At 38.3% G+C, this 23,062-nt stretch overlaps 1 protein-coding gene across 6 annotated transcripts in view; it reads right to left on the bottom strand.

Moving 5' to 3' along the window:
• nova2 (NOVA alternative splicing regulator 2) overlaps positions 1 to 23,062 on the bottom strand; it is an 89,637-nt gene that overhangs the window by 50,024 nt on the left and 16,551 nt on the right. For all 6 annotated transcript variants that reach the window (XM_088345046.1, XM_088345047.1, XM_088345045.1 and 3 more), the window contains one exon: positions 7,416 to 7,559. In XM_088345046.1, the coding sequence (XP_088201172.1) occupies positions 7,416 to 7,559 (144 nt within the window). The remainder of the gene's footprint in view (positions 1 to 7,415; positions 7,560 to 23,062) is intronic.

Genomic DNA, 23,062 nt, shown 5'->3' with positions numbered 1-23,062 from the left:
GTAACCTTGATTTAGAAACATTCATTAGAGCATCCATCCATCCATTATCTGCACCGCTTATCCTCAGTAGGGTCGCGAGGGTGCTGGAGCCCATCCCAGCCATGGAGGATACCCACGCAAGCACGGGGAGAACATGCAGACTCTGCACAGGAAGGTTGGGAGCTGGATTTGAACCCATGACCTCAGAACTGTGCCGCACACGCGCTAACCACCGCGCTGCCGTGCTGCCCCTTTATTAGAGCATTTTATTTTTATTTTTTCCCTGTGTAAGACTTAATAATTTATACTTTAATACAGTGCTCTCACTGGGTTATGATCCAAAAATAACCCGTAATAAGCGAAATTCATGAAGTAGAAACCTTTGTTTTTGTACAATTGTTATGTCAGAAACATAAGAACAAACACTTTTTACAGGCTCAAGCATTTTAGTAAGAAATAAATTACTGTAGAAATTTGTATTCATTTATTTAGTTTTACAAATACATACTGTATTGTCAAATAATAATAAGCAGGAAGATTGTTCAACCATTCAGAGTGCTTATCAGAATGCACGATCAAAATCTGTGAAGTAGCAAAAAGGATTACTGGAACTGCGTATTCATAAAAATGTATCGCAATATGGAAAGTAACAAAACAGCAAAGAAACGGTGGCCAAATGCATCATATTGTGCATTTGCAATATGATTTTTGATGTTTTTAATGAAAATATTTCATTGAACTTGGGAATCACTACTTTAGTTGTTAGAAGTTTTATCTATCATATATAAGAATGGAAGTTTGTTCAAACCTCTGCAAATTTACCCTGGTAATATTTTTATTTTTTAAAGACAGGTGCAAAACTTTAATTCCCTATCACTGGTAATAAAAAGTCAATGTAGTAAATTATCCAGTTAAGACTAACATAAATGCATCAAGTCGCAGTGAGTGTGATCACCTTTGCTTTCAACAATGCTTCCATGACTTCTATTTTACGTAAATTATTGTTGGGGTTACCTTTTTTGAGAAAGCAGGGAGTGTGAAATAAATACAATAGTTTGACTTTCAGTATGTTTCCCTATTGATTATAGGCATCTGGCAATTTAGTCCGGCCAGCCATCACCCAAATCCTCTTTGTAGTATTTAATTTTAGAGCGAAAGAGCACGTACGTATATCATCACTATAATGCAAAAAACCTAAGCTTCAAAATTGGTTTTTGTTTGTTCATTACCTAAATCGTCTATCCATGGTTTATTAAGAAATTAAATGTAAAGATTTCAAACTAGAACAATTTAAGAGTTATTTAAAGAGTTGACAATATAACTTCTCATACGTTTTATAGAATGATTTAGATGATGACCTTCAACATGTTCTTAATTTATATAAAATTCAAGAAATTAAATACTTTAAGGATTTATTTATAAACATGCCATGTAAAATCAATACATCAAGAGTTACTTAAAATATTAAATGTTATAGGAGTCGCCAGCGGTATAATTGCTGACTTTTTTTGAATGTCTTTCCTGCAGAAAAAAAAAATGAATATGGGTAAGAACTAGTAAGCTACTGCTAAAAAAAGGAATTTTCACCTGACAGAGTTAAAATTTGAGAAAATTTCAGCTTTGTGCGTTTCGGGGTCAGAGTCTCTAAGTAGTATGTGTTTATGTTTCTATCGTGTGTATTTTAGCAGTGAGTATTTCAAGAGTGTGTGTGCGATCCGGGGTGATTAGAAGCAAGAGTTTGATGGTTTACAAAGGTCGTATTTCACTTGAAGACAACATTATCCAACCACACACACAAGCATGCAAAAGGCACATACACACCTCTTTTACTTACGCACAAACACGTTCTCATGCAGCAGCATCGATTGCCAGGCTGCAGTCCCACCGTTCTATTTACGCTCAGGCCTCTCTGGGACCCTCAGCACTTCCTCATTAAAAGGCTAAACACAACGATCGCCAAGCGCCATCCATCATACTCCTGCACTCAGCCGTCAGTCCTCAAAATTGAGAAAGCGACATGTCAGTTGCAGAAGAAGATGATGAAAATGAGCGACAGATGAAGAGAAAGGCACACTCGGTCCCGACCTCGGAGAGCATATGCTTTGCACAGATCGATTAGTCATGCCTATCAGCCGGGCCGAGGGGCGATGACTGGTTTTCTTTGCGAGTAAGAGAGCGTGCACCTGTCCTCTCCTATCCTGCCTGACATCCGGATGAACATGTGTAAATCAAGCATGAGAGACTAATACAGAAATAAAAAAAACTCACGTTTAAATGTATTTAAAAAAAAAGATGATATAGATCAGGGGTGGGCAACCATTTTGAGTTGTGAGACACATAGTATTAGAAAAATTTGGCAGCTGGGCTGGGCCATGCGAAAAAAAAGGATTGAGGGATTTCATTTATTCTCAAATCCAATACCTCAGCAAAACTATGAGAAAAAACGAGGGGACAATGGGGAGAAAAGTGACACCAAAACTACTACAAAAATGTATTAGTCTTACTATATTTAAAATGATATGTTTTGTTTTTATATATTTAACGTTTTCGCTTGGCGGGCTGGATTAATAAGCCTGATGGGCTGCATGTGTCCTGCGGCTCGTAGTTTACCCACCCCTTTTATATATTGATTTTTGTCTGTTTTGCCATTGTCATCTCCTTGTGAATCCGCAACTAAATTATCTGCTGAGAAATATGTTTTATTTGTCTTGTTTGTTTGTTATTTTAAAAAAATGTGATTTTTTTTTTTAATATATAGAATGTATCATTTTGTAACCGATAAGTTAAGAGAAAAGTTGCAGAATTTTTTTTATTAGCCCTTCCATTCAGTTTTATGATGACCTTGTTCTTTTTTTGTGACAAATAGATTAAATAAACCAAACGAACTTGAAGCCCATGGGCCGTTTGTGGCCCTCTGGATGATAGTTTGAGGCTGCCTCTTTAATGAGAAAGTTAAAGGGACAGCGTGTATTATTATACCACTAGATTTTGTAGTACTCCATAATGCAACCGAAAACAAGTGCTAAAAAATTACACGTAAGAATGAAAATTATAGAGCCTCAAAAGCACAATTTTAATAGTAATTTCTGCCATTTTATTGTTTTTTTCAGGTGCTTGTGGCAACAAGAAGTTGGACAATTCATCTTCCCCTTGTTGAGAGCTCATGTTATGTAAAAAGAATACACATTTCTTGACCCATGAGTATTTAAAAAGAAGGTACTTCGATAGTATATGTTAGTTCATGTATTTGTGCTAATTATTTTAATCAATTAAAAATATTTTTTACCAGTAGGAGGCATTGAATAATACAAACTGCCCTTTAAGTGCAGCCCCAGCTGATTATGAATTCATTTATTACTGATTTAATAATTTATTTTATTATGAATTCTCAATATTATTTTATTTTATAGATGTTATTTTGTGTAGGAAATTTAAAAATATATATATTAGATAACAGTGCAATGTTTGTTTCTGAAATCTTTGGTTGGAAAACTTTTTGCCCAACCCCGCACAAAGCCAGGGACCCCCAAGTCATTTGAGTTTCAAACCCCTGAAATAAACCATCCAAAGTATAAAAAAAAATAAGAAACTGACATAACGGCAGACGGATGGACTTATAATTAAAGAGAGGCAGAGAGATCAGCATGGAGCACAATAATAAGTAAAAAAAAGTGATCGCAAAAAGATGAAGATAGTCCATGAATCGGCTAGTATGGTTGGCACAGCGAGTTGTGCGCGAAACATCGCAGCACGAGGCCGACGGCGGCCATGTTTGCCTCGCTCTGTGATGTTTTTGCAGTGCGGGAGCTTATCGGTGCAATAAGAGGCTTATAGAGCTGAAAACAGCGTGTGTGAGCGTGCATGTCAGGTGTGTGCGTTATGGTTGAGTGTATGACAGATGTGCTCGTATGCGTGTGGAGCTGCAATCATGGCGTGGGATTAGAGGCAATCGTCTGAAATGGTGGCGCGCTCTGACTACAGCGGTAGATAATGAAGACCAAACATATGACGTGGTCAAAAAGAACAATTTTGAGGCCGATTTTGGCAAGTTTCTAAAAATGCTTTGAAAAAGAATTAATTGTTTTATTCTTATACCAATTAAAAAAAGAGGCTTCAACATTCTTCCAGATGATCAAACAGGTCAAAAAATGTGATTGATTGATAAGCTTGAGCAATTACTCAGTTGCATTGAAAAGAACAATTGTGATTTCAGAACTGTCCTTGACACCTGAACGCAACATCGAACATCCATACAAAAAGAAATAGAATAGAAAACCAGAAAACAAATGGATGTTTAAACTAAAGATACACTTTGTACTATAGAACCCCTAGATGTCGCTGTATTGTATAGTACAACCAAAACTGAGTGCACAAGGAAGAATACAACTATGGTGACTCAATGCACCAGTAGCAGCAAGATGGTAGATAGCCATGTCAGTTCCCTCTAAGTGATTGATAGGTTTAAAATTTAGTAGTAACCAAAATAAGTATAGAAAACACTAATGGATTTCGAACATGAAAGAAGCGGGAAGCCAAACCTCAGATAAGAGATTCCAACTGGTTTAAAGTCCCCCGAGCTTTTTTTTTAATTAACTCTCCTACATTACGAAAAGTGTTTCTGTATTGCTGTGGTTAGTATATTCTCATAACAACCTGGTTTGAGACCAGGTGTAAAAATTTCTTAGCCTGGAGAAGGATAGGCCCCACCAAGCTGTACTTGCCCAAGACACACCACAGAAAATGGTGGCCCTACGACCCTAGTAGTTAAGAGATTCACCCACCTGCCCACAAGTTAGCAAAGAAGATCTCCCATAATGGCTGTGGAAATCAAAGAGAAGCAACGTGATTTGCCAACGATTCATAAGGAAAAACAAGGAACTGCAATCCTGTGCAATCTCCTTTGTAAGTCAATATTAAACACAGGATATACTTAACAGTGAGCCTCGTGTAACTGTATGTAAAACAGACTTACAATTATAGTTTTTAAAAATGCATATTTATATGATAGTTAATGTATTTTTGCTTATTATTGTAATCAATTTTGTTTTTCTAAATAAATTAAGTTATTTTTTTACCACCAAGAGGCGCAAAATAATGCACGCATGTCCCTTACAAAACTCACGTGATCTTGCCAATGGTCTTTGGTGACACAGAGTAAATCAAGCCACAGCCATAAACCATTTGTGCCTGGGTGAAGAGGGGGTAGCAATAGTAATCCATTTGCTGCTCCTAGTTTTTGGTTTATGACTCTAACCTCACATATGATATGTGTCTGTCTTTGTGCGTGTGTGGGCAATTGTGAGTGCGGTCAATGCCACGGGAGGAAACAAAAGGGTCGATTGTAATTAAAAAGAAAAACAGGTGTAAGGGATGAATATTTAATGTCGAGGCCTTTGCTTCATTAGCACAAAGTGATGAAGCTGCTAAGGTCGCACGGGCTGCAAGCGGAACATCTACAAAAACATGACTCAAAAACTTAAATTAATTAAATAAACAAACAAAATCACTGTTCATGTTTGCTTCATTGTTGCAGTCACACTTTTAGTTGCTTTTTCCCACATTGTGACTGCGGCTTTGTCCTTTGAGACGCTGAGGTTATATTTGGACTAGCATCAACTCACACTGTAATAAAGCTGTCATAGTGTGTGTGCATGAGTGTGTGTGTGCGTGAAGATGAATGGAGGCCTGTCTCGTGCACTCTCAGTCCTGACTTCTAATTGGCCAACATGGGTTAAAGTGCTGCTGTGGCACTTTTTACCTCTGTGACATGGTTGATGGGCACAGCAACCAGGGGGGAGGGAGTGAGGGTTAGCGAAGGAAGGAAGGAAGGAAGGAAGGAAGGGAGGGAGGGAGGGAGGAAGGAAGGAAGGAAGGAAGGAAGGAAGGAAGGAAGGAAGGAAGGAAGGAAGGAAGGAAGGAGAAAAGGGAAAGACCATTCCAAGGGGTGAAGAGAATAAAGTATATGCGAATAGTCGAATGTAAAGCATGACGTAATGTCATGTAATGATAAAAACAGAAGGCAGAAAAATTGGTCATAATATAAAGGAAGGACAGCGGAAAAATAAAAAGTGGGTCTGAGGGGAAGAAGAAGCAAATGAAAGAGTGATCAAAGGCAACAAGGAGATCAGGATGTAATTACAGAATAAGTAAAGAGGAAAACTGTAATAACGAAGAGGAGGAGCAAATGAACTCTGGGAATGAAAATGAGAAATACAGGTGCAGGTGAAGGACGAAATGATGTAAAAAAATACATCCTTGGGAAGTAAGCCATTAAAAAAGAACAAGAGGAATGTGGGAAACGTGAAGTAAGAATTTTTTAATGAACAAAACCCAGATTGAGGGTAAGAAAGGAAGTAAGAAAGGAAGCAACAAAGGAGGACGAACACAGACAAGAGGAGGATGCAGGCTTCCAAGCAGGTGTATAAAAGTAGGTATTCTGTTGTTGCCATGGTAACAACACGTGCTCCCTCCTCATTGGAAGTCAATGTTATTTTCAAGCTTCAATGGCCCTCATTCACATAAAAAGTGGTACGCTCCATTTTGGGGAGGGGGATGAATGCCAAGGGAAGGAGGGAGAAAGGGGTTGTGTTAGGGTGTGCGTGTATGTCTTAGTGGGTTGTGTGTTTATGTGTGTGGAGGAGGAAAGTGACTAATGTCTTCCGAGGACTGAAAGAGGACAGGAATGAGACCCGCCGGCCAAGCCGTTGCACTAAATGTCCTTTTGTCTTTATCAGACGCTACACCCAATCGCACACACACACGTGCAAAAAAGCATCAGTGTTTCTGCATTCTAAAAAGTGCCCAAAAAATGCTGCATATAAATATTATTCACACAAACATAGAAAAACACTACCAAAGTAGCTGCAATGCTTTACGGTCTTACAAAAAGGGGGTGAGGAAAGACAGCAAGCGAAAGAAAGAGACACTTGTCCACCCGTCCTGCTCCGCCTGAAGATGCCGCTTGTATGTGTATGTGTTGTTTCCACTGAAGGGGGCATCTGTATGCAAATGAAACAGGGCTCTTCCTGGGTGACAAATCAAAAGGCCCACCTGCTACAATGTTTGTGTGTGTGAGGTGTGCTTGTGCAGGCAAAGTAGCCGTGTGCAACAACGGGGCCCTGTTTGCCGTGGCGAATCCACCGGTCCAAACAAACAAAATGGCTGCCTTAGTTCCTCTTCAAAAAATATAGGCGCGTTAACATTATGCTACCATGAAGAATTCGATGCATGAAAGCTCACAATCACACAGCTGGTGCGACAGAGGCTGTTGTTGCCATGACAACACTGCAGTGGATAAGCATCCGGCGCGATTTTTGAAGAAGCTACTATGAACCTTTACTATGTCACAAAACCAACACTGAATGTCATCTCATTCTCCAGCAACTGAAATATGCAAGCAAGCAATTATTGTGTCCATCTATTCCACCAGCTCTTACCGGGATAGAAGTCTTTGGATTTGGAGAGTTTGATGGTGGCTCCAGTCTCCTTCTGCAGCTGGACAATAGTCTGTCCACCCTTACCGATGATGGAACCCGCCGCGTAGCTGGGGATCAAAACCTTCAGGAAGTATTCGCCTTCCTCTGTGGCAGGGAAAACAGGAAATGGTAGTTTAGGAGGAGGGAAAGTTTTACGTGTGGCACAATCTAGTATAAAAGAAAGGGGAAATGTGGAGTGGGTAGGTTTGTATGTACCCTTTGTCCTCATGCCAGACTTTTTATTTTGCATTCGTTAATATTAAAACGTAGACAAAATAATAAGATTTTATATTTGTAAACAAATTTCATTTGTGAGATGATGAAATAAAGAAAACAGTGTTATATTTAACCACTTAAAGTATATGAATGTTGTACTGTAACCGAAAACGAGTGCCACAAAGCACAAGGAAGAATACGAACTACGAAAGTGAATAAACTGCAACATTTGTCTTTTTTTGGGGGGAGCACCCGTAGAAACAAAACGACGCACAATCATGTTAGCACATTCCAAGTAAGTGCTAAGGTAAATTATCATAATGTTTGTTATTCTGTTTTTCAGGACAATACAGATTGCTAATCATTTTTTGTTTCTCTGATATAAAAATGTGGAGAATGATGAGTAAAACATTCATTCTGTTTTTACTATCGGACGAGCAAACTAGTTTACTGAAGATGCCAGGGTTTTCTATTATAATGGCAAACAGTTGTTTATTATTTTGGCTCACTGTTGTTGTTTTGACTGTTATTTTGCGCTGTTGTTTGTTCTTTTGACAATTATGGGCTATTTACATCATTGTCGCTATTGGGCAATCATGTTGCTGTTCTTTAATTTCCACACCCCTTAGGGATGCTTTTTGTAAGGGGCCGGTCACACAGACATTTGCGGCTGGATCACGGCTAAAATTTTGGTTGCCCGGGATGGAAAATGCGCAAAATTGCTGTTCATCGGTGGTATGCCCGCAAACAGACGCCGGCGACTGTTCCGCTTCCTCATCGCGTCATTTCTGCGTCATTTTCTCGTGTGGACCATGGGTATAAAAGCTCCCGAGCCGGTGTTGTGCCCAAATCCGACTCCTACGCAACACCCCCTCGCGTGACTTTTTCATCCACGTTAACAAACGCATTTTGTAGAATACGATCGCACTTTATTGTTTAAATAAACGCGTTATATAGACTAGGATCTCCCAATTGTTATAATTAGCTCGCTTTATAGTTTTAATTAGCGTTTTATATAGAATACGATCGCTTTCGTTGAAAGCGCAGCAGAATGCGCGTTCACGCGAGGGGGGGGAGGATTTACCGTTCGATTACGTTCACCACAAAAACAAAGACGGAATGGTTTAAGTTGTATTACATTTCCAACAAATGCGAGACGAAGTGGTTTTGGTTATATGTTCGCCATTACATTCCCTAAAAGTGAGATAAAACGAGATAAAAGCGGTTGTATTAGCGAGGGGATGCGAATCTCGGCACCGGGCTGTAGAAATCATAACCGCACAAGACACAGTCCCGTGAAGATCAAGATTTCAAGCTATGGCATCATTTTTAATTTATTATCTTGAAAAGAAATGTCAAGAAATAAAAATGGATTAAGACGAGGTCACTACGCTGCCGGGGGGGGGGATTTTATAAGGGTTATTGATCTATCTTTTTTATTCATTATTCATTATCCGTTATCGATCAGTTCATAATACGCTACAAAGCTTAGAAGCCGGGACTCTTACTCTCAGCCAAAAGGCCAAGTTGAGGTGTTGTAGAAATTGGAGGTCCGATAATCGAGAGAAAGTCTTCTCATCACGTGAAAATTTCCGACCGCGAGTAAAGCACTGCTCTATCTCGTCTATATGGCGGTCTCAAAACGTCCAACAGCGCTCAACGGCATCTGCTTCACGGCCAGAAATTTCTGGCCGAGGTTCAGCCTCAATACGCTCGTGAAAGCCTTGCTACGACCATTGTGAATGCACCGAAAGATTTATTCGAAATGAAGAGAAACTACGCTGACGGTGATCCATGTTCACCCCTTGACGTCTCAAGCACAACTGACGTGTGCTCGGCAAATCGCGCTGAATATACGCGGAGAAAGGCGTTTGACCGTCACACGCGTAACACGCTAATTTCACGTAATAGATCAAAGCGGCGCTGCCACGAGCGGCTGCCTTTTCCAGCAGCTGCCCAATTGTTTTATTGTCTGCTCCTATCTTCGGTGTTTTTTCTTCCCGTTTTGACAACTACACTATGGATTACTTCTATCCTATGGACATGGGTTTTAACGCACAAGAAATGCGTGTATTTCAACTCCTTGCCCTGAGGAATTCTCGTGCCGGCGTGATGAAGGGGCCCATGGTGGAAGAAAAGCCGAAGCTAGCGAAGCGGCTAGCGGCGTTATAAGTCTTCGGTACCATCCGTAATCATGGTAAATGCGAACTCACGACCAAATAAGATCATCGAGTGCTTTTTGAAAACATCGAAGCGCACAGGGAGCGCAGTTGCTGTGTTTTGCGGAAACGTGGCTCACGTTTAGCATTCCGGACGCTAACGTGTAGCCACCCGGAGCCACCTGGAGAAATCCGGCTTCAACGTCGCTAAACAGAGACATGAAAGCCGGGGGGAATCGGAGAGGAGGCGGACTTGCACGAGGTGGTGTATCCCTGGATTTTCACAAAGAAAAGATTTCCATCTGCCGCAGGAATGTCGAACTTTTGGACTGGCGTGACGTCATCCACTCCGCTACAAGCACCCTCGGGCATCATGTTAATCTGTTAATAAACAACGGGGTAGACTGCTGGAAGTGTGAATTTCCCTACGGGGATGAATAAAGTATATATCTATCTATCTATCTATCTATCTAATAACACCGCGATACAGGCGCAGAATTTGCTATTACCATGCTCCACCCACGATTACCCGCTGAAATTTCCCGTCCTACCCATGTGTAACCACGCCCTGGCCGCGGCCAGAGCACGTCGTTCCGCGTCATTTCCGCGTCATTACCTCGTGTTGACCACGTGTGCGGCACGCGGTTTAACACGTGCTCAAACTTTTGAGCAGCTCAAAAGTTTTGAGCGCGGCCAACCACGTGAAAATTTCCGACCGCGAGTAAAGCACTGCTCTATCTCGTCTATATGGCGGTCTCAAAACGTCCAACAGCGCTCAACGGCATCTGCTTCACGGCCAGAAATTTCTGGCCGAGGTTCAGCCTCAATACGCTCGTGAAAGGCTGTGTACCCGCGCTCTGAAGAATTGAGCAGCGCCAATCATTTTCGCGCTGCCACCCGCGCGCGAATTTGCGACCTCGTGTTAAGCACCGCTGTATCTCGTCTGAATGGCGATCTCAATGCGCCCAATAGCGTCCGCTTCAAAGGCAGAAATTTCTGGCCGTGATTCAGCCGCAAATGTCTGTGTAACCGGCCCCTAACCTAGGAGATTGAATTAAAATAAAGGGTTCAGGGAAAGACTAGGTAGAACAGATTTGATTTTTTTTATCTGAGGTTTGGGTACAGTCCTCTTCTGTTCTCCTTGGTGTTCAAAATCCATTGATCTATTCTTTCTTTATTTTGAGTGTCTACTAAACTATACACTTTATTTTAGCCTCATTTTATGTAAAATAAATACAAATATATCAACAATTGAGTTTTTTAAATTATCGATGTTTATAAAATAGTTCTTGCATTTTTTTGCTTCTTATTCAAATCAATATAATTTTTTATTGTTTTTCTTACTGCTATGAGGGGCTAAATAATACATAATGTCCCTTTAAGTCAAGGGTCTGAAAGTCTTGGACCGCGGGCCATTTGCAACCCGCAAAACGAGATTTTGCGGCCCGGCCTTAATAAGATGTTAATGCGAGTGCAGCTTGTGTGAGTTTAATATGGAAGCTCAGTCCTTGCTACGTAGGGCTCAAAATTCACACGTTAATGTTTTGAGATCGATGTACGCCTGCCTCAGAATATGATTGGCTAGCTACTTCCTGGTTTGACCCATGGCAATAACTATAAGTTTAAACAAACTAGCTGATTCAATTGATCATTTTTTGTAATGTAGTCGCAAAATATTTTACTTGACTGTAACGTGGAATTAGGGGCTTCTAGGGTGTGGGAGGCCTAGTTTGAACTTAGTCTTTATTATTTGCTATGTTATTTTCTTTCTTTATTACAGAGTGATTTTCTTATTAATTATTAATAACCATTTTGGGGGATATTTGAGTAAAAGATTTTAGATTATAGTGGATTTACTTTATTGTAACTTCTCTTGCGGAAAGGTTGTTTTGACCTCAGCCAGACCCTAACTGCAGCAGCGCCCCAGTAATTTGAGTTTGAGACTCCTGCTTTAAGGTAATTTGAAAAATAGCTGGATTTATTTATGATTAACATTTTGTCTTCAGACCATTTCAGGCATTATCAAACGTGTTAGTCCCATGGGAAGAGGTTTTGTATATCAAAATTGTGATACCAGAGTGTTTGAACCTTAGTCCTAATGCTTGCCTTCATTTTTTTCATCCAAATTACAATTCACGGAATTTGAAATCCAGGAAGCTCCCGTTTAGACTGAAGCGTCAAGAGGTGAAGATCAAATGATGACCGATGACCATGACAAGTCATTATTTCCTATAATGTGAAGATTTTCCCACTGGCGTTATTTTCTGGTTTTAGCCGTAAAGCCTTTGAACGCGGCGGCCTCCGCATCGGCCCTGATCTAATTTCAGCGTCAGGCCCGAGGAATCTGGTCCTCGTCAGCGCCTTGGCGCGGCGACAAGAAGCCGAGGAGTGAGCTTCTAATCGGATCCGGGCCGGCCTCCGCCACTGAATGCATAGCTCTGCAAAATTGTGTGGGTTGAGGTGTGTGGAAAAAAAAGACAATAGCAAAACATTTTCGGGGGTTTTGGTGCGTGTGTTGCGCATGCAATGCGGACAAGACCGAAATGCTTGTGTTCTTGAGATCATGTAATTACTGTAGACATTTACATAAAAAATGTCTGTGAACTAGAGTTGAGCCAAGAACCTTCGGAGGAGAAAAGGGGGCTTTGAGATTATCTCAGAATGGAAACAAACACATCATTATTTAAATAAATATATGAATCGATAAATAAACAAAGACACATGTTTTCCTTCTGCCTATTGTCGGGTTATCAGCTTCAGGCAAAAGGGCTACAAAAAGTAGTAGACGTTTTTTACACGGATAGTCGTGGTATATCTTTTTTATTATTAAGCCTTGAAAAACACAATGAAAGATACAGTCATCTTAATTTTGTATTCTCTCTTGAATTCATTTATACATATAAATAAGTGTATTTTAAAAAATACAATCAATTCTGTTTTTTTTTCACGATAATATATGATTCATCAGCTGTATTTTAGTGAAAGTATATTTGTTTCGGTATATTCTGAAAAATAAACAAAAATAACAGCAAACTCAGTAATTGAACAAACATTAACGGTCATCTAACATTGGGGTCAGCAACAAGCAGCTCTTTGGTGCTCCCTAGTGGCTCCCTGGCACTTTTTCAAAAATGTTTGATAATGGAAAATTATCTATCCTAGCTCTTTTAACATTTTGGGTTACCAACCCCCAAACTATAAAGGGGTTTTTGGTATATTTTTAAGAATTATTTTTATATTGTGCTACTTTCTTAAAAGATGCATTTTGAAAGGGACACTGAATGTCACTGTATTGTGTCAAACAACCGAATACTGCATAGAGCAACCGAATACAAGTACTAAAGAGGAAAAAGGTAGAATAGAAACAACAGAAATTCTAAGTGACCAAACCACAGACTTATCTTCAGATTTTTTTTGTCCAGACTTTTATAAGGTTTTTTTTATCCTTGGCAGCGAGATGTCGGACAATATTGTCAACCCCCTCTAGGTAAGCTTCATGTTATTCTAAATAACTTTAAAAAATGCTAGCCCATGAGTATTTAAAAAAATTACATGATATTTTTGCTAATTATGCAAATCAATGTCAGTATTTATGTTTTTTTTTTTAAACATAACGAGGCGCTAAACAACACACAAAGAGTACATTCTTGGATAATTTAGAAAGCAGATTTGTTTAACTTTAACAACTTCTTTCCAGCCAGACAGCGTAGTTAAAATGGATTTGTGATATCTATAGCCTTCACTTGCACTAAATGTAATAATTCCTAGTAAAACAAAACAATAACATTTTGTCTGTGCATTTTTTCCCAGAATTTTGGCCCCCAGTTACACAGCTATTAAATATTAATAGGTTAAAGTCTATTACGCAACGGCAATGTTCTCACAGCAGGTGTGAAAAGGGAGCCCTCGGATGGAAAAACACTCAGCTACTGAGTCGTGTTTCATTTTTATTTACGTTAAAAAAACAGCAAATTGTGAAGCGTAATAGTCAGAAAAGGCTATTAAAGAGTGCAGAGTTCAGTGAGCGAGTGTATCACATCATATTTGATTTGATGTGCCGTCCTCATGTTTGATAATCCGGGACACGTAACCTTGGGGGTAGCAGATTAAAATAGGATTATTATTAGTGCACACACTTCCATGCAACTTGGGGACTACTGTGCTCTTTCAAGCAGAGTGTAACATACATTTAAAACCAATAAAAAGGTTGCTTTAGTCAATATTTTTTTGGGCAGTGATAAATTTATTCTGTTTTTTTTTTAATTTGACACTTGCAAAGGAGATTGCATAGGGTGTTAGTTCATTATTTTGACTATTAAACCTCACTGTTGTTAGTTATTTGGACTACAGTATCATGCATTGTTTACTTCGTCCAATACTACTGCTGTTCTTTGATTGTTACACCTTAAAGGGTAGAGGTGCTTTTGTAACCTAGGAGATATAATAAAAAGAAACGGGTTAGGAAGTGCTTTCAGAACAGGTTGAATTTTTTTTTTATTTCTGTTCTCCTCGCAAGTTCAAGATCCGTTGATGTCTTCTCTCCTTATTTTGATTATCTACTAAACTATAAACTAATCAGTCAGGCAATTTTCAAAGTGTTTTTTTGCATCTAGCTTTCTAATTCGTAATTGATTTTCAATACAAGATAAATCATTTGCAAATAATTGCATAGTTTAATTCTTAAGTTTTCCTTTTTCTTTCTTTCAATTTGAACACTTTGTTTTCCTATGAAAGTTAAAGCTTCAAATTAAGTAAAAATTTTGACATCCCTAAAAATTTTAATCGTAAAGTGTTTTTTACAAATATACTGCATTTTTTAATAGTCTGATGGATTTTGTGTATGTATTATTTGACCACTAGATGTCGCTGTATTGTGTAGTGCAACTGAAAACGAGTGCTACAAAGCAGGCGGAAGAATACAACTACCGAAACTCAAAGTGACCAAACTGCAAAATGTTTCTGGTTGCACAGGCTATTTGGGTTCCTGTACCAAGAAAATAGACTACACGTATGTCAGCTCCCTCTGGGTGAGGCACATGTTATGTAAAATAAATGTACATGTTTCGACTTACGAGTATGCATTCATCCATTATCTGCACCGCTTATCCTCAGCAGGGTCGCGGTGGTGCTGGAACCCATCCCAGCTGTCTTATGGGCAGTGGACAGGGGACACAGAGACTGACAACTCACTCGCTCATTCATACCTAGGGACAGTGTGGACCGGCAATTTAACCTGACATGCATGATTTGGGAATGTGGGAGGAAACCGGAGTGCCAGGGAAAAACCCACGCAAGCACGCGAGAACATGCAAACTCCGCACAGGAAGGCTGGTCGCTGGATTTGATCCCATGACCTCAGAACTGTGCCGCAGACCTACAAAAAAAAACTAAAAAAAAAAAAAATGCACGTCTATATTATGGTTCACGTCTTTCTTTTTATTATCTGACAATTGTTTTTCAATGAATGACATTTTCTACCAAAGTTGGTTGGTTGGTTGGATCCCTTAACTACAAGGGTCATAGGGGCACCATTTCCCGGGATGTGTCTTGGGCAAGTACAACCTGTCTAAAAACGATTGCTAAAAGGCACAGGGAAAAATACAAACTATCGAAACTCAAAGGGGCCAAACTGCAAATTTTTTCTATTTGCACAGACTAGTTGGGTACCTGTAGTGAGATGGACTACACATATAGCTCCCTCTGGTTGACCACTACAGGATGCTAACTAATACACACACCTTTTAAGATACATCATTAAAAATTGATATTTGCATGAGTAGTGTTTAACATAAATTGCAATTGTAGGCCATAGACATGACACAACCACCTGAACACAATTGAATTTAAAGCTATGAAAGAAAAATGCAGGGGTGACAAAGGTCCAGTGTGGGAGTTATTTTCAGTTCACAGATCGCTTTTTAATGTTTTTGACATATTCTCATTATGACGTTTTGCTTAGTCCAGCTGCAGGTGTTTTCCCTGGAGGGATTTCGAGCAACTAACTTCCTGTCTTTGACAAGACTCCCTTCACTCACAAATCTGTGCAGTTAAACAAAAGCCAGCGGAGTTCTAATGGACTAAAAAAAAGTAGGCGTTGTTTTGCTTACACGATATGACATTATTGCTAGTGAGCTTCTCAAGTTGTGTCATCTCACGTGAGGAAGAAAATTAAGTTACACCTCGAACGTTTTTTTCTTTCTTCGACGCTTACTGTCGGTGATGAAAGACAAAGAGCAGGGAGAACAAGAGTGCATCACAATCTGTTTCGTCAACGTTAGACTTTATTTATTTTACTGCCAAAGAATTGCATTTGATTTTGCCATATGAAGTCACCTATTGGAAAACATTTTTACATGAGTGCAAATGAAGCAGTGTTGGCAATTCTAAATTTGCAGAGGCTCACTAGTTCACTACATTTTAATTACATTTTTACGTAAGTGATGTAATAGGGCCACAATGTGTTGTGCTTATTTTCCACAACAACAACTGGGTGCTGCAAAATTGGAGATATTTGTTTTTATGTCATACTGTGGATTTGAAGATATGTTGCTGTAGCCTGATAACAAACCTTGCAAATTGTCATCCTTCCTTACAAAAAAATGTGAATTTTCCCAAAACTGTTGCTAGCCTACGTTGACAAGTAGCTCCTGGGGCTCATTTTAATGTATTCAGACAGTGTGCTAAATAAATCACAGCATGGTCACTCTTTATGTACCCAATCTTTGTGTTTGAAACAGTCAGATGTATAACAGAAAACTTTATTTTGGACGGTTTATCATCCTTGATTGTTTATTTAAGCTACAATTTTTTTAAAGCTTTTTTTAGTCTACATTTACGTTTTTGCACTGCTTAGGTTAGCTTCTAGTGTTAATAAAGTATTGGTATATATGACTGGTTAATGAACTCCATATTTATGTTTTCAAGTTATACTCACAGGAGGCAAGACTCTGGTAAGACAATTACCTCTTTACAATATTAACAACTACTGGTATTGCTTGTTAGCTGCTAAAACTGGAAAATGCTCATGTAGACTGAATAATAGCATTGACAACCCAGCAAGAAAGTTTGATTTACAAATTATTTGTCCTTTTCCTGAACTTTAACAAACACTTGGCTTTGTAACTAATCAGCTAATGTCCCAGTTCCAATCTAGTACATCACATATGTATTCATGCTAAATAAATACTAGTATTCTGAGGTATTAAGTGAAGTTAGCCCATTAGTTGTCAATGACTAATTTTACAGAAGATGTGCCTAAATTAACAAAATTGGGTTGCAATGCTAGATAGCAACAAACATGAAGACTGACTACCACCTCAAATTATTACTCAACTTTCCCAGTTTTATAGGGTTTTAGTAGCATCACTAAATCCCTTATGTAACAAATTAATGTCTTCTCCTTCACTCTGCATTTCCCATCATGCACTTGATCCTCGTCTCCTTACTAAATTGACCCAGTTGTATGTGGTGTGACGCTTTGGCACTGACCTGCTTTAAAATGGAGGCTGGCTAATTATAACCAGGCTTTCTAACAAAAAATAAATGATACGAGAATTACTGAATAGGAATTCCACAATTTTACTGCTTTATTTTCATGGATGTATGATTTATTGTTTCTTTGCTAGTTATTTTTTTAATTACATGACCTCATTTTTACATTTTATTGGAACTGTTAAGGTTAAAGTTTGAACTCAAACCATTAGTGGAATATGTGACCACTAAATGCCGCTGTATGGTGTAGTGCAACCAAAAAATGAGTACAACAAAGCACAAAAAAATAATAAAAACTATGGAGTCTTAAAGAGACCAGACTGCACAATTTTGAGTAATAAAAATGTACATAACTTGAGTTGACAATTTTTTGCCTAGCCTTTCACAATGTTTTGGGGTTTTAGACAAACCGTTAGCTCAAGATGGCTGGCAATCGTCTAAACTCCCTCTAGCCTCATCTCATCTCATTAGCTACTCCGCTTATCCTCAGTAGGGTCGCGGGGGTGCTGGAGCCCAACTCAGCAATCATCGGGCAGTGGGCAGGGGACACCCTGAACTGGTTGCCAGCCAATCGCAGGGCACACAGGGACAGACAACTCACTTGCTCATTCACACCTAGGGACAATTTGGACCGGCCAATTCACCTGAAATGCACGTTTTTTTGGAATGTGGGAGGAAACCGGAGTGCCCAGAGGAAACCCACGTAAGCACGGGGAGAACATACAAACTCCGCACAGGAAGTCTGGGATTTGAACCCACGCAGGAGGTTCCCAAGACATGAACTGTGCCGCACATGCGCTAACCACTGCGCCGCCGTGCTGCCCCCCCTCTAGCCTCATAAATAAAATAAATACAAAATCCTTGACCTACGAATATTTAAAAAATGCAAGTTTATATGATAGTTCATGTATTTTTGATTGTTATTCAAATCAATACGCTTTGTTTTTTAATGACTAGGAGGCACTAAATAATACAGAATGTGCTTTTAAGCTTTACAGATGATTTAACCTATAAATTAACGCTTTAAAGCTGCCTTGACAATATGAATTTGATTCTTTTTTTAGTTTTTGCACTTTTATCCTGGTAATCATTGTTTTTACTTTCATCAATTTATTTTTGAACTTTATCTAAAATTTACATGCAAATAACACAGTCCAAACTGGGACGAATGCTTTTTGCCAGTGCAGTGCTTGTGGCTTTAAGAGCTAATAAAGTCTGCAGCAGAGATCTTTTATGAGAAAGTCTTGCATCTCAAATAGCCGTCTTCTTTCCAACACACGATTCATCCCAAGACACGTGCGGACAGTGTACACACATATATATATATATATATATATATATATATATATATATATATATATATATATATATATATATATATATATATATATATATATATATATATATATATATATATATATATATATATGTATATATTGATTAAAGAAAAAAAGGTTTTGCAACATTTAGAATTTTTGGGGCACTTTATTTTTGTTATTTAAAAATGTTTAACATTTTTAAAAAATATGGTATTTTAACATATAATAAATTCAACTACACCCTGATTTTTTTATTGCAGTTACCAAACTGCATGACATAAATTGGTTTTAATGGTATGTTAAAATTACTAATCAACCTACCGTGACTGTGGATAACATTTAAGTGGGAGTGATAGTGTGTCCTGTGATTGGCTGGCAACCAATTCAGTGAATACCACACCTACTGCCTGACTACATCTCAAAAACGTTCTAGCACCACCACCGTGACCCTTGACAGGATAAGTTATTGAAGGGAGACTGTATAATATTCAACCACTAGATGTCACTGTTTTAGGTAATGACACTGAAAATTACTGCTACATAGAAGAATAAGGATACAAGCTACAGAGCCTCAAAGTAACCAAACCGCACCTTTTTTCTTTTTGCACAGTCTTTAACAAGGTTTTTGTTTTTGGGGTACCCATAGCAGCAAAATGGCAAACAATCTTGTCAGCTCCCTCTAGGACCGCATTAGGTTAAAGAATTTGGTAAAGGGCCAAGGACCTGAGGAAATGTCTTATTATACTTTATCATCAATCAATGTATTCAATCAAATTGGTTTGGAAACACACGGTAAAATGCAGCCAGCTATTAGAATGTTGGCCTAAAGTGTAGTGCCTATAACGCTTTATGAAAATAAAACATGTTTTTATATACACAAATCGACACTAAGGACAAGAGTAGCACCAATACACTTTTTTTAAGATTAGTATTACTTTATTGCAATTACATATATTTTTACATTTATCGTTTGGCAGGCTGGATTAAAAAGCCTGACGGGCTACATATTGCCTGTGTCATGATTATTGATGGGAGGCACCTGAGTCGGCTACTTTGGCGCCTCGGACGCAGATTGGCTGCCCATCTCTTTTTAAACCCCCATCCTCCTGTCATCCATTGTCCGTCTATCTGCGAACCTCAGCCCCACGCTAGGCAAGCTCTTTTTGACCCTGACTCATTCCTGTCCTGACTCCCGTTTGATTCCCGGCGCCGACCCCTATGCTGAACTCGATTACGTTTCTGCTCCACCGTCTCGGCCATCGACTTCTCTCTCCCGCTCTCGACACTGCTTCCGCTCGCCACGGAAGTGCCACTTCAGCGTTCCAAGCGATCTGCTACCCAAGACCGACGATCACCGGATAGTGGGTGCAAGCCCTTTCCTCCTTCTAAATAAAGCTGAGTAAAACGAATGCAAGTGGGTCCTGTCTCTGTTTCTGGTTCCTGACAGCCTATGGGTCATAGTTTTCCTAACTCTTCTCAAGGTGAAGCTCATGTTATCTAAAATAAATATGAGTATTTTTAAAAAATTGCACTTTACATGATTGGTTAGAATTCAAATCAATATTGTTTCTTTAAATGAGTAACGTTCTTTTAACCACTAGATAATAATAAATAATAGACAATGTCTAACACAAAGAAAATTGATGGAAGCATGGATGGTATATTGAAATATTACAATTGAGTATACTGTAGTTGCACTTTTTTCACAATATCACTTTAATTTTTTTGTGTGGTAAACAGTTTTTTTAATTCATTTGTTTTATTATTATATTATAAAGTATAATTGTACTTATTAACTTCTTTATCGTGCTTTTTTTCAATTATTTAATTATATACAATAAAATGTGTGTTTTATCTTTTTTGTATTTTTATTTTCAATTTAACCTCTTTTGATGTAAAACAGTGTGTAAGATTACAACTTGCACATTGAAATATGTATGCTCATAGACTTATTCTAAATTAGACGTTTAAGTCTGTGGTATCCTAAATGTTACTTGATTTGTGCCTCTTTCATGACTGTGTTTCTATATTCTATAATTCACATGACTTTCTTTGCTCAAAATGTATCGTAAAATTTTACAAAAACCCCAAAACACTACACAGCTCGAGAGATGCTGCCTCAAAGACCATGGCATCTGATTGAGGGAAATATCCTTAATTTAGGGAGAATATACATAATCCTGTTTTTTATAACATTGGAAAGGATTTTGTGGTTATCAGCCACAAATTACCCCACGGCAGAGGTCAATTTAGCCCCTACCACCATGGGTGTGTGCTATTTGCAGATTTTATAAGCAGAGCTCAACATGTGTGTGGGTCCTCCAACATAAATAATACACCATCACGGTACGAGTAAACAGTGCAATCTGTTGCTATGGCCCAAGCCAACCCAGTGGGCCCAGAATAGGCGCCACATGCTACGGGATTGAAGGCTTAAATCCCGGGGATCTTGTGTCCCTGGGGCAAAGAAAAAGTGGCTCCTCTTTCTCCAAGCCACTTCCACTGTCTTTATCCTTTCCATCATACATGTGCAAATTAAAAACTAACAAGACCGAATCGAGTAGATTTAGAGATTTGTGCGTAAGAACGTTTACAGTCTTTTAAGATAACTAACGGAACTGTACTAAGACTCAAAGCAACAATATGCAGTATTCTATGATTAGGCATATAGCTTTTAATTGATTTTTACCATCCAGGTTTTTTTACATGCTAAATCTGCACTGTAATACAGATTTTGAATCCAGAATGAGTTTCCATATAACAAATTGAGCATGTTTATTCACATCTGTTATCTGGAGCAGTTATGTAGATTTAGCTAGCTAGACATGCAAACACTGTATTCATTCCTTCTCATAGACGGCAGGGGTAAGCGCTTCAGAGAGACTCGTTGTCAATTGAGAGAGAAAAGGCAGAATAGTGACAGTTTGTTTTTCTTTTTTTCCTTTTTCATAAATCCAATGTAAAAGCCATTGAGTCAATGGAGTTTTTTTAAGCGCTTCATTGTCACAACCTTCACAACCTTTAAAAGACCTGAAACGTCTGAGTGGGACGAATAAGAGACTGAAGGCTTGAAAAATGAATTATATCTGATCTGGAGAAAAAAAATGGTACATCTAAGTGAGAAATATCATTTTTTTAGCTAACACAAGCCAATTCGTTTTATAAATATATATATATATATATATATATATATATATATATATATATATATATATATATATATATATATATATATATATATATATATATATATATATATATATATATATATATATACAGTATATATATATATATATATATATATATATATATACGTACATATACACATTGTTATGAGTATGAACAATATTTAAGTTAACAAAAGAAGGACTCTTTTTTGCAATTGTCTAGTAAGTAACCCGTTTTACTTAACTAAAAATTTAAGATGAATACTTTTAGTATCTAATACTCATGATCCTTCTTGTATTGTTCGTATTTTCAGTATTTTAAAATTACCGCTCTACTTTTTAAAGAACACTGCGTGCATTTTTAAGAATCTGCGCAAATGTGTTAACTGTCCAGAATGGTTCAAGTTCCCTCTCTCCCCTTACTCTAATACTATAAAACACACACATTTATGATGTGCTTACCCTTGTGTATAATTTTTCTATTATTTCTCTATTTTTTGTATGCACAGGAAAACTCAAAAATAATGTTACAAAACACAAGTGCACAACTTCAAAATGAATAAAATGTTTTTGTATATTTTTATGTTCATTTTCTAGGGCTGTCAAATACAAAAATGAGTCACAATTTCTACAGCCAAACCAGATAGTTGAGTTTAATACATTTTTAATTCCACTTTTTACTACAAGGTTTAGTAATTACTTCCCCTGTTACCGGAATCTTTTTTATAGTGCAATTTCCTTTACTTTTAAGTATGGCGCTTGAGTACGTTTGCCAAATCCAGCCATTTTTCTAAGGTATGTCCAAGTCAGTACCAATAATTGACACTTGGCAGGAGAACTTTTAGGGCTAAAATGTTGCGGTTAGAAGGCCACAATGTCCACGAGGATCTCGTATTGCAAGCGGATTAAATGTGTGCTCGTAACGCCCAAAACCAGACGGGACAGCGCCCACTTTATAGGCTTGTTAATACTTGCTGCTTTGATCGCATTTCTAGAACACCAGTCCCAAAGCCTTGCAATAAAAATCAGCAAAATCTAAGGGAAAAACAAATCACATTGAATTTATACTGCATGTGTGTATGTTCAAGCCGGACAGAGGTGGGGGATACTGGGGTAATTGCATGGAACTTGGGGAATTCAAATATTCATCTCCTTTAAGGGAGCGGGTAGTGGGGGGGGAACGTGCTTTGTCTAAGACCCCCTGGTTCTTTTGTTGGGGGGTTGCACACACAGATACACCCTCACACATTCACGCA

Source organism: Urocampus carinirostris, chromosome 10, assembly GCF_059441175.1.
Source record: "Urocampus carinirostris isolate Australia breed hairy pipefish chromosome 10, RoL_Ucar_1.0, whole genome shotgun sequence".
Lineage (NCBI taxonomy): Eukaryota > Metazoa > Chordata > Actinopteri > Syngnathiformes > Syngnathidae > Urocampus > Urocampus carinirostris.
This window is presented reverse-complemented; position numbering and strand designations above follow the sequence as displayed.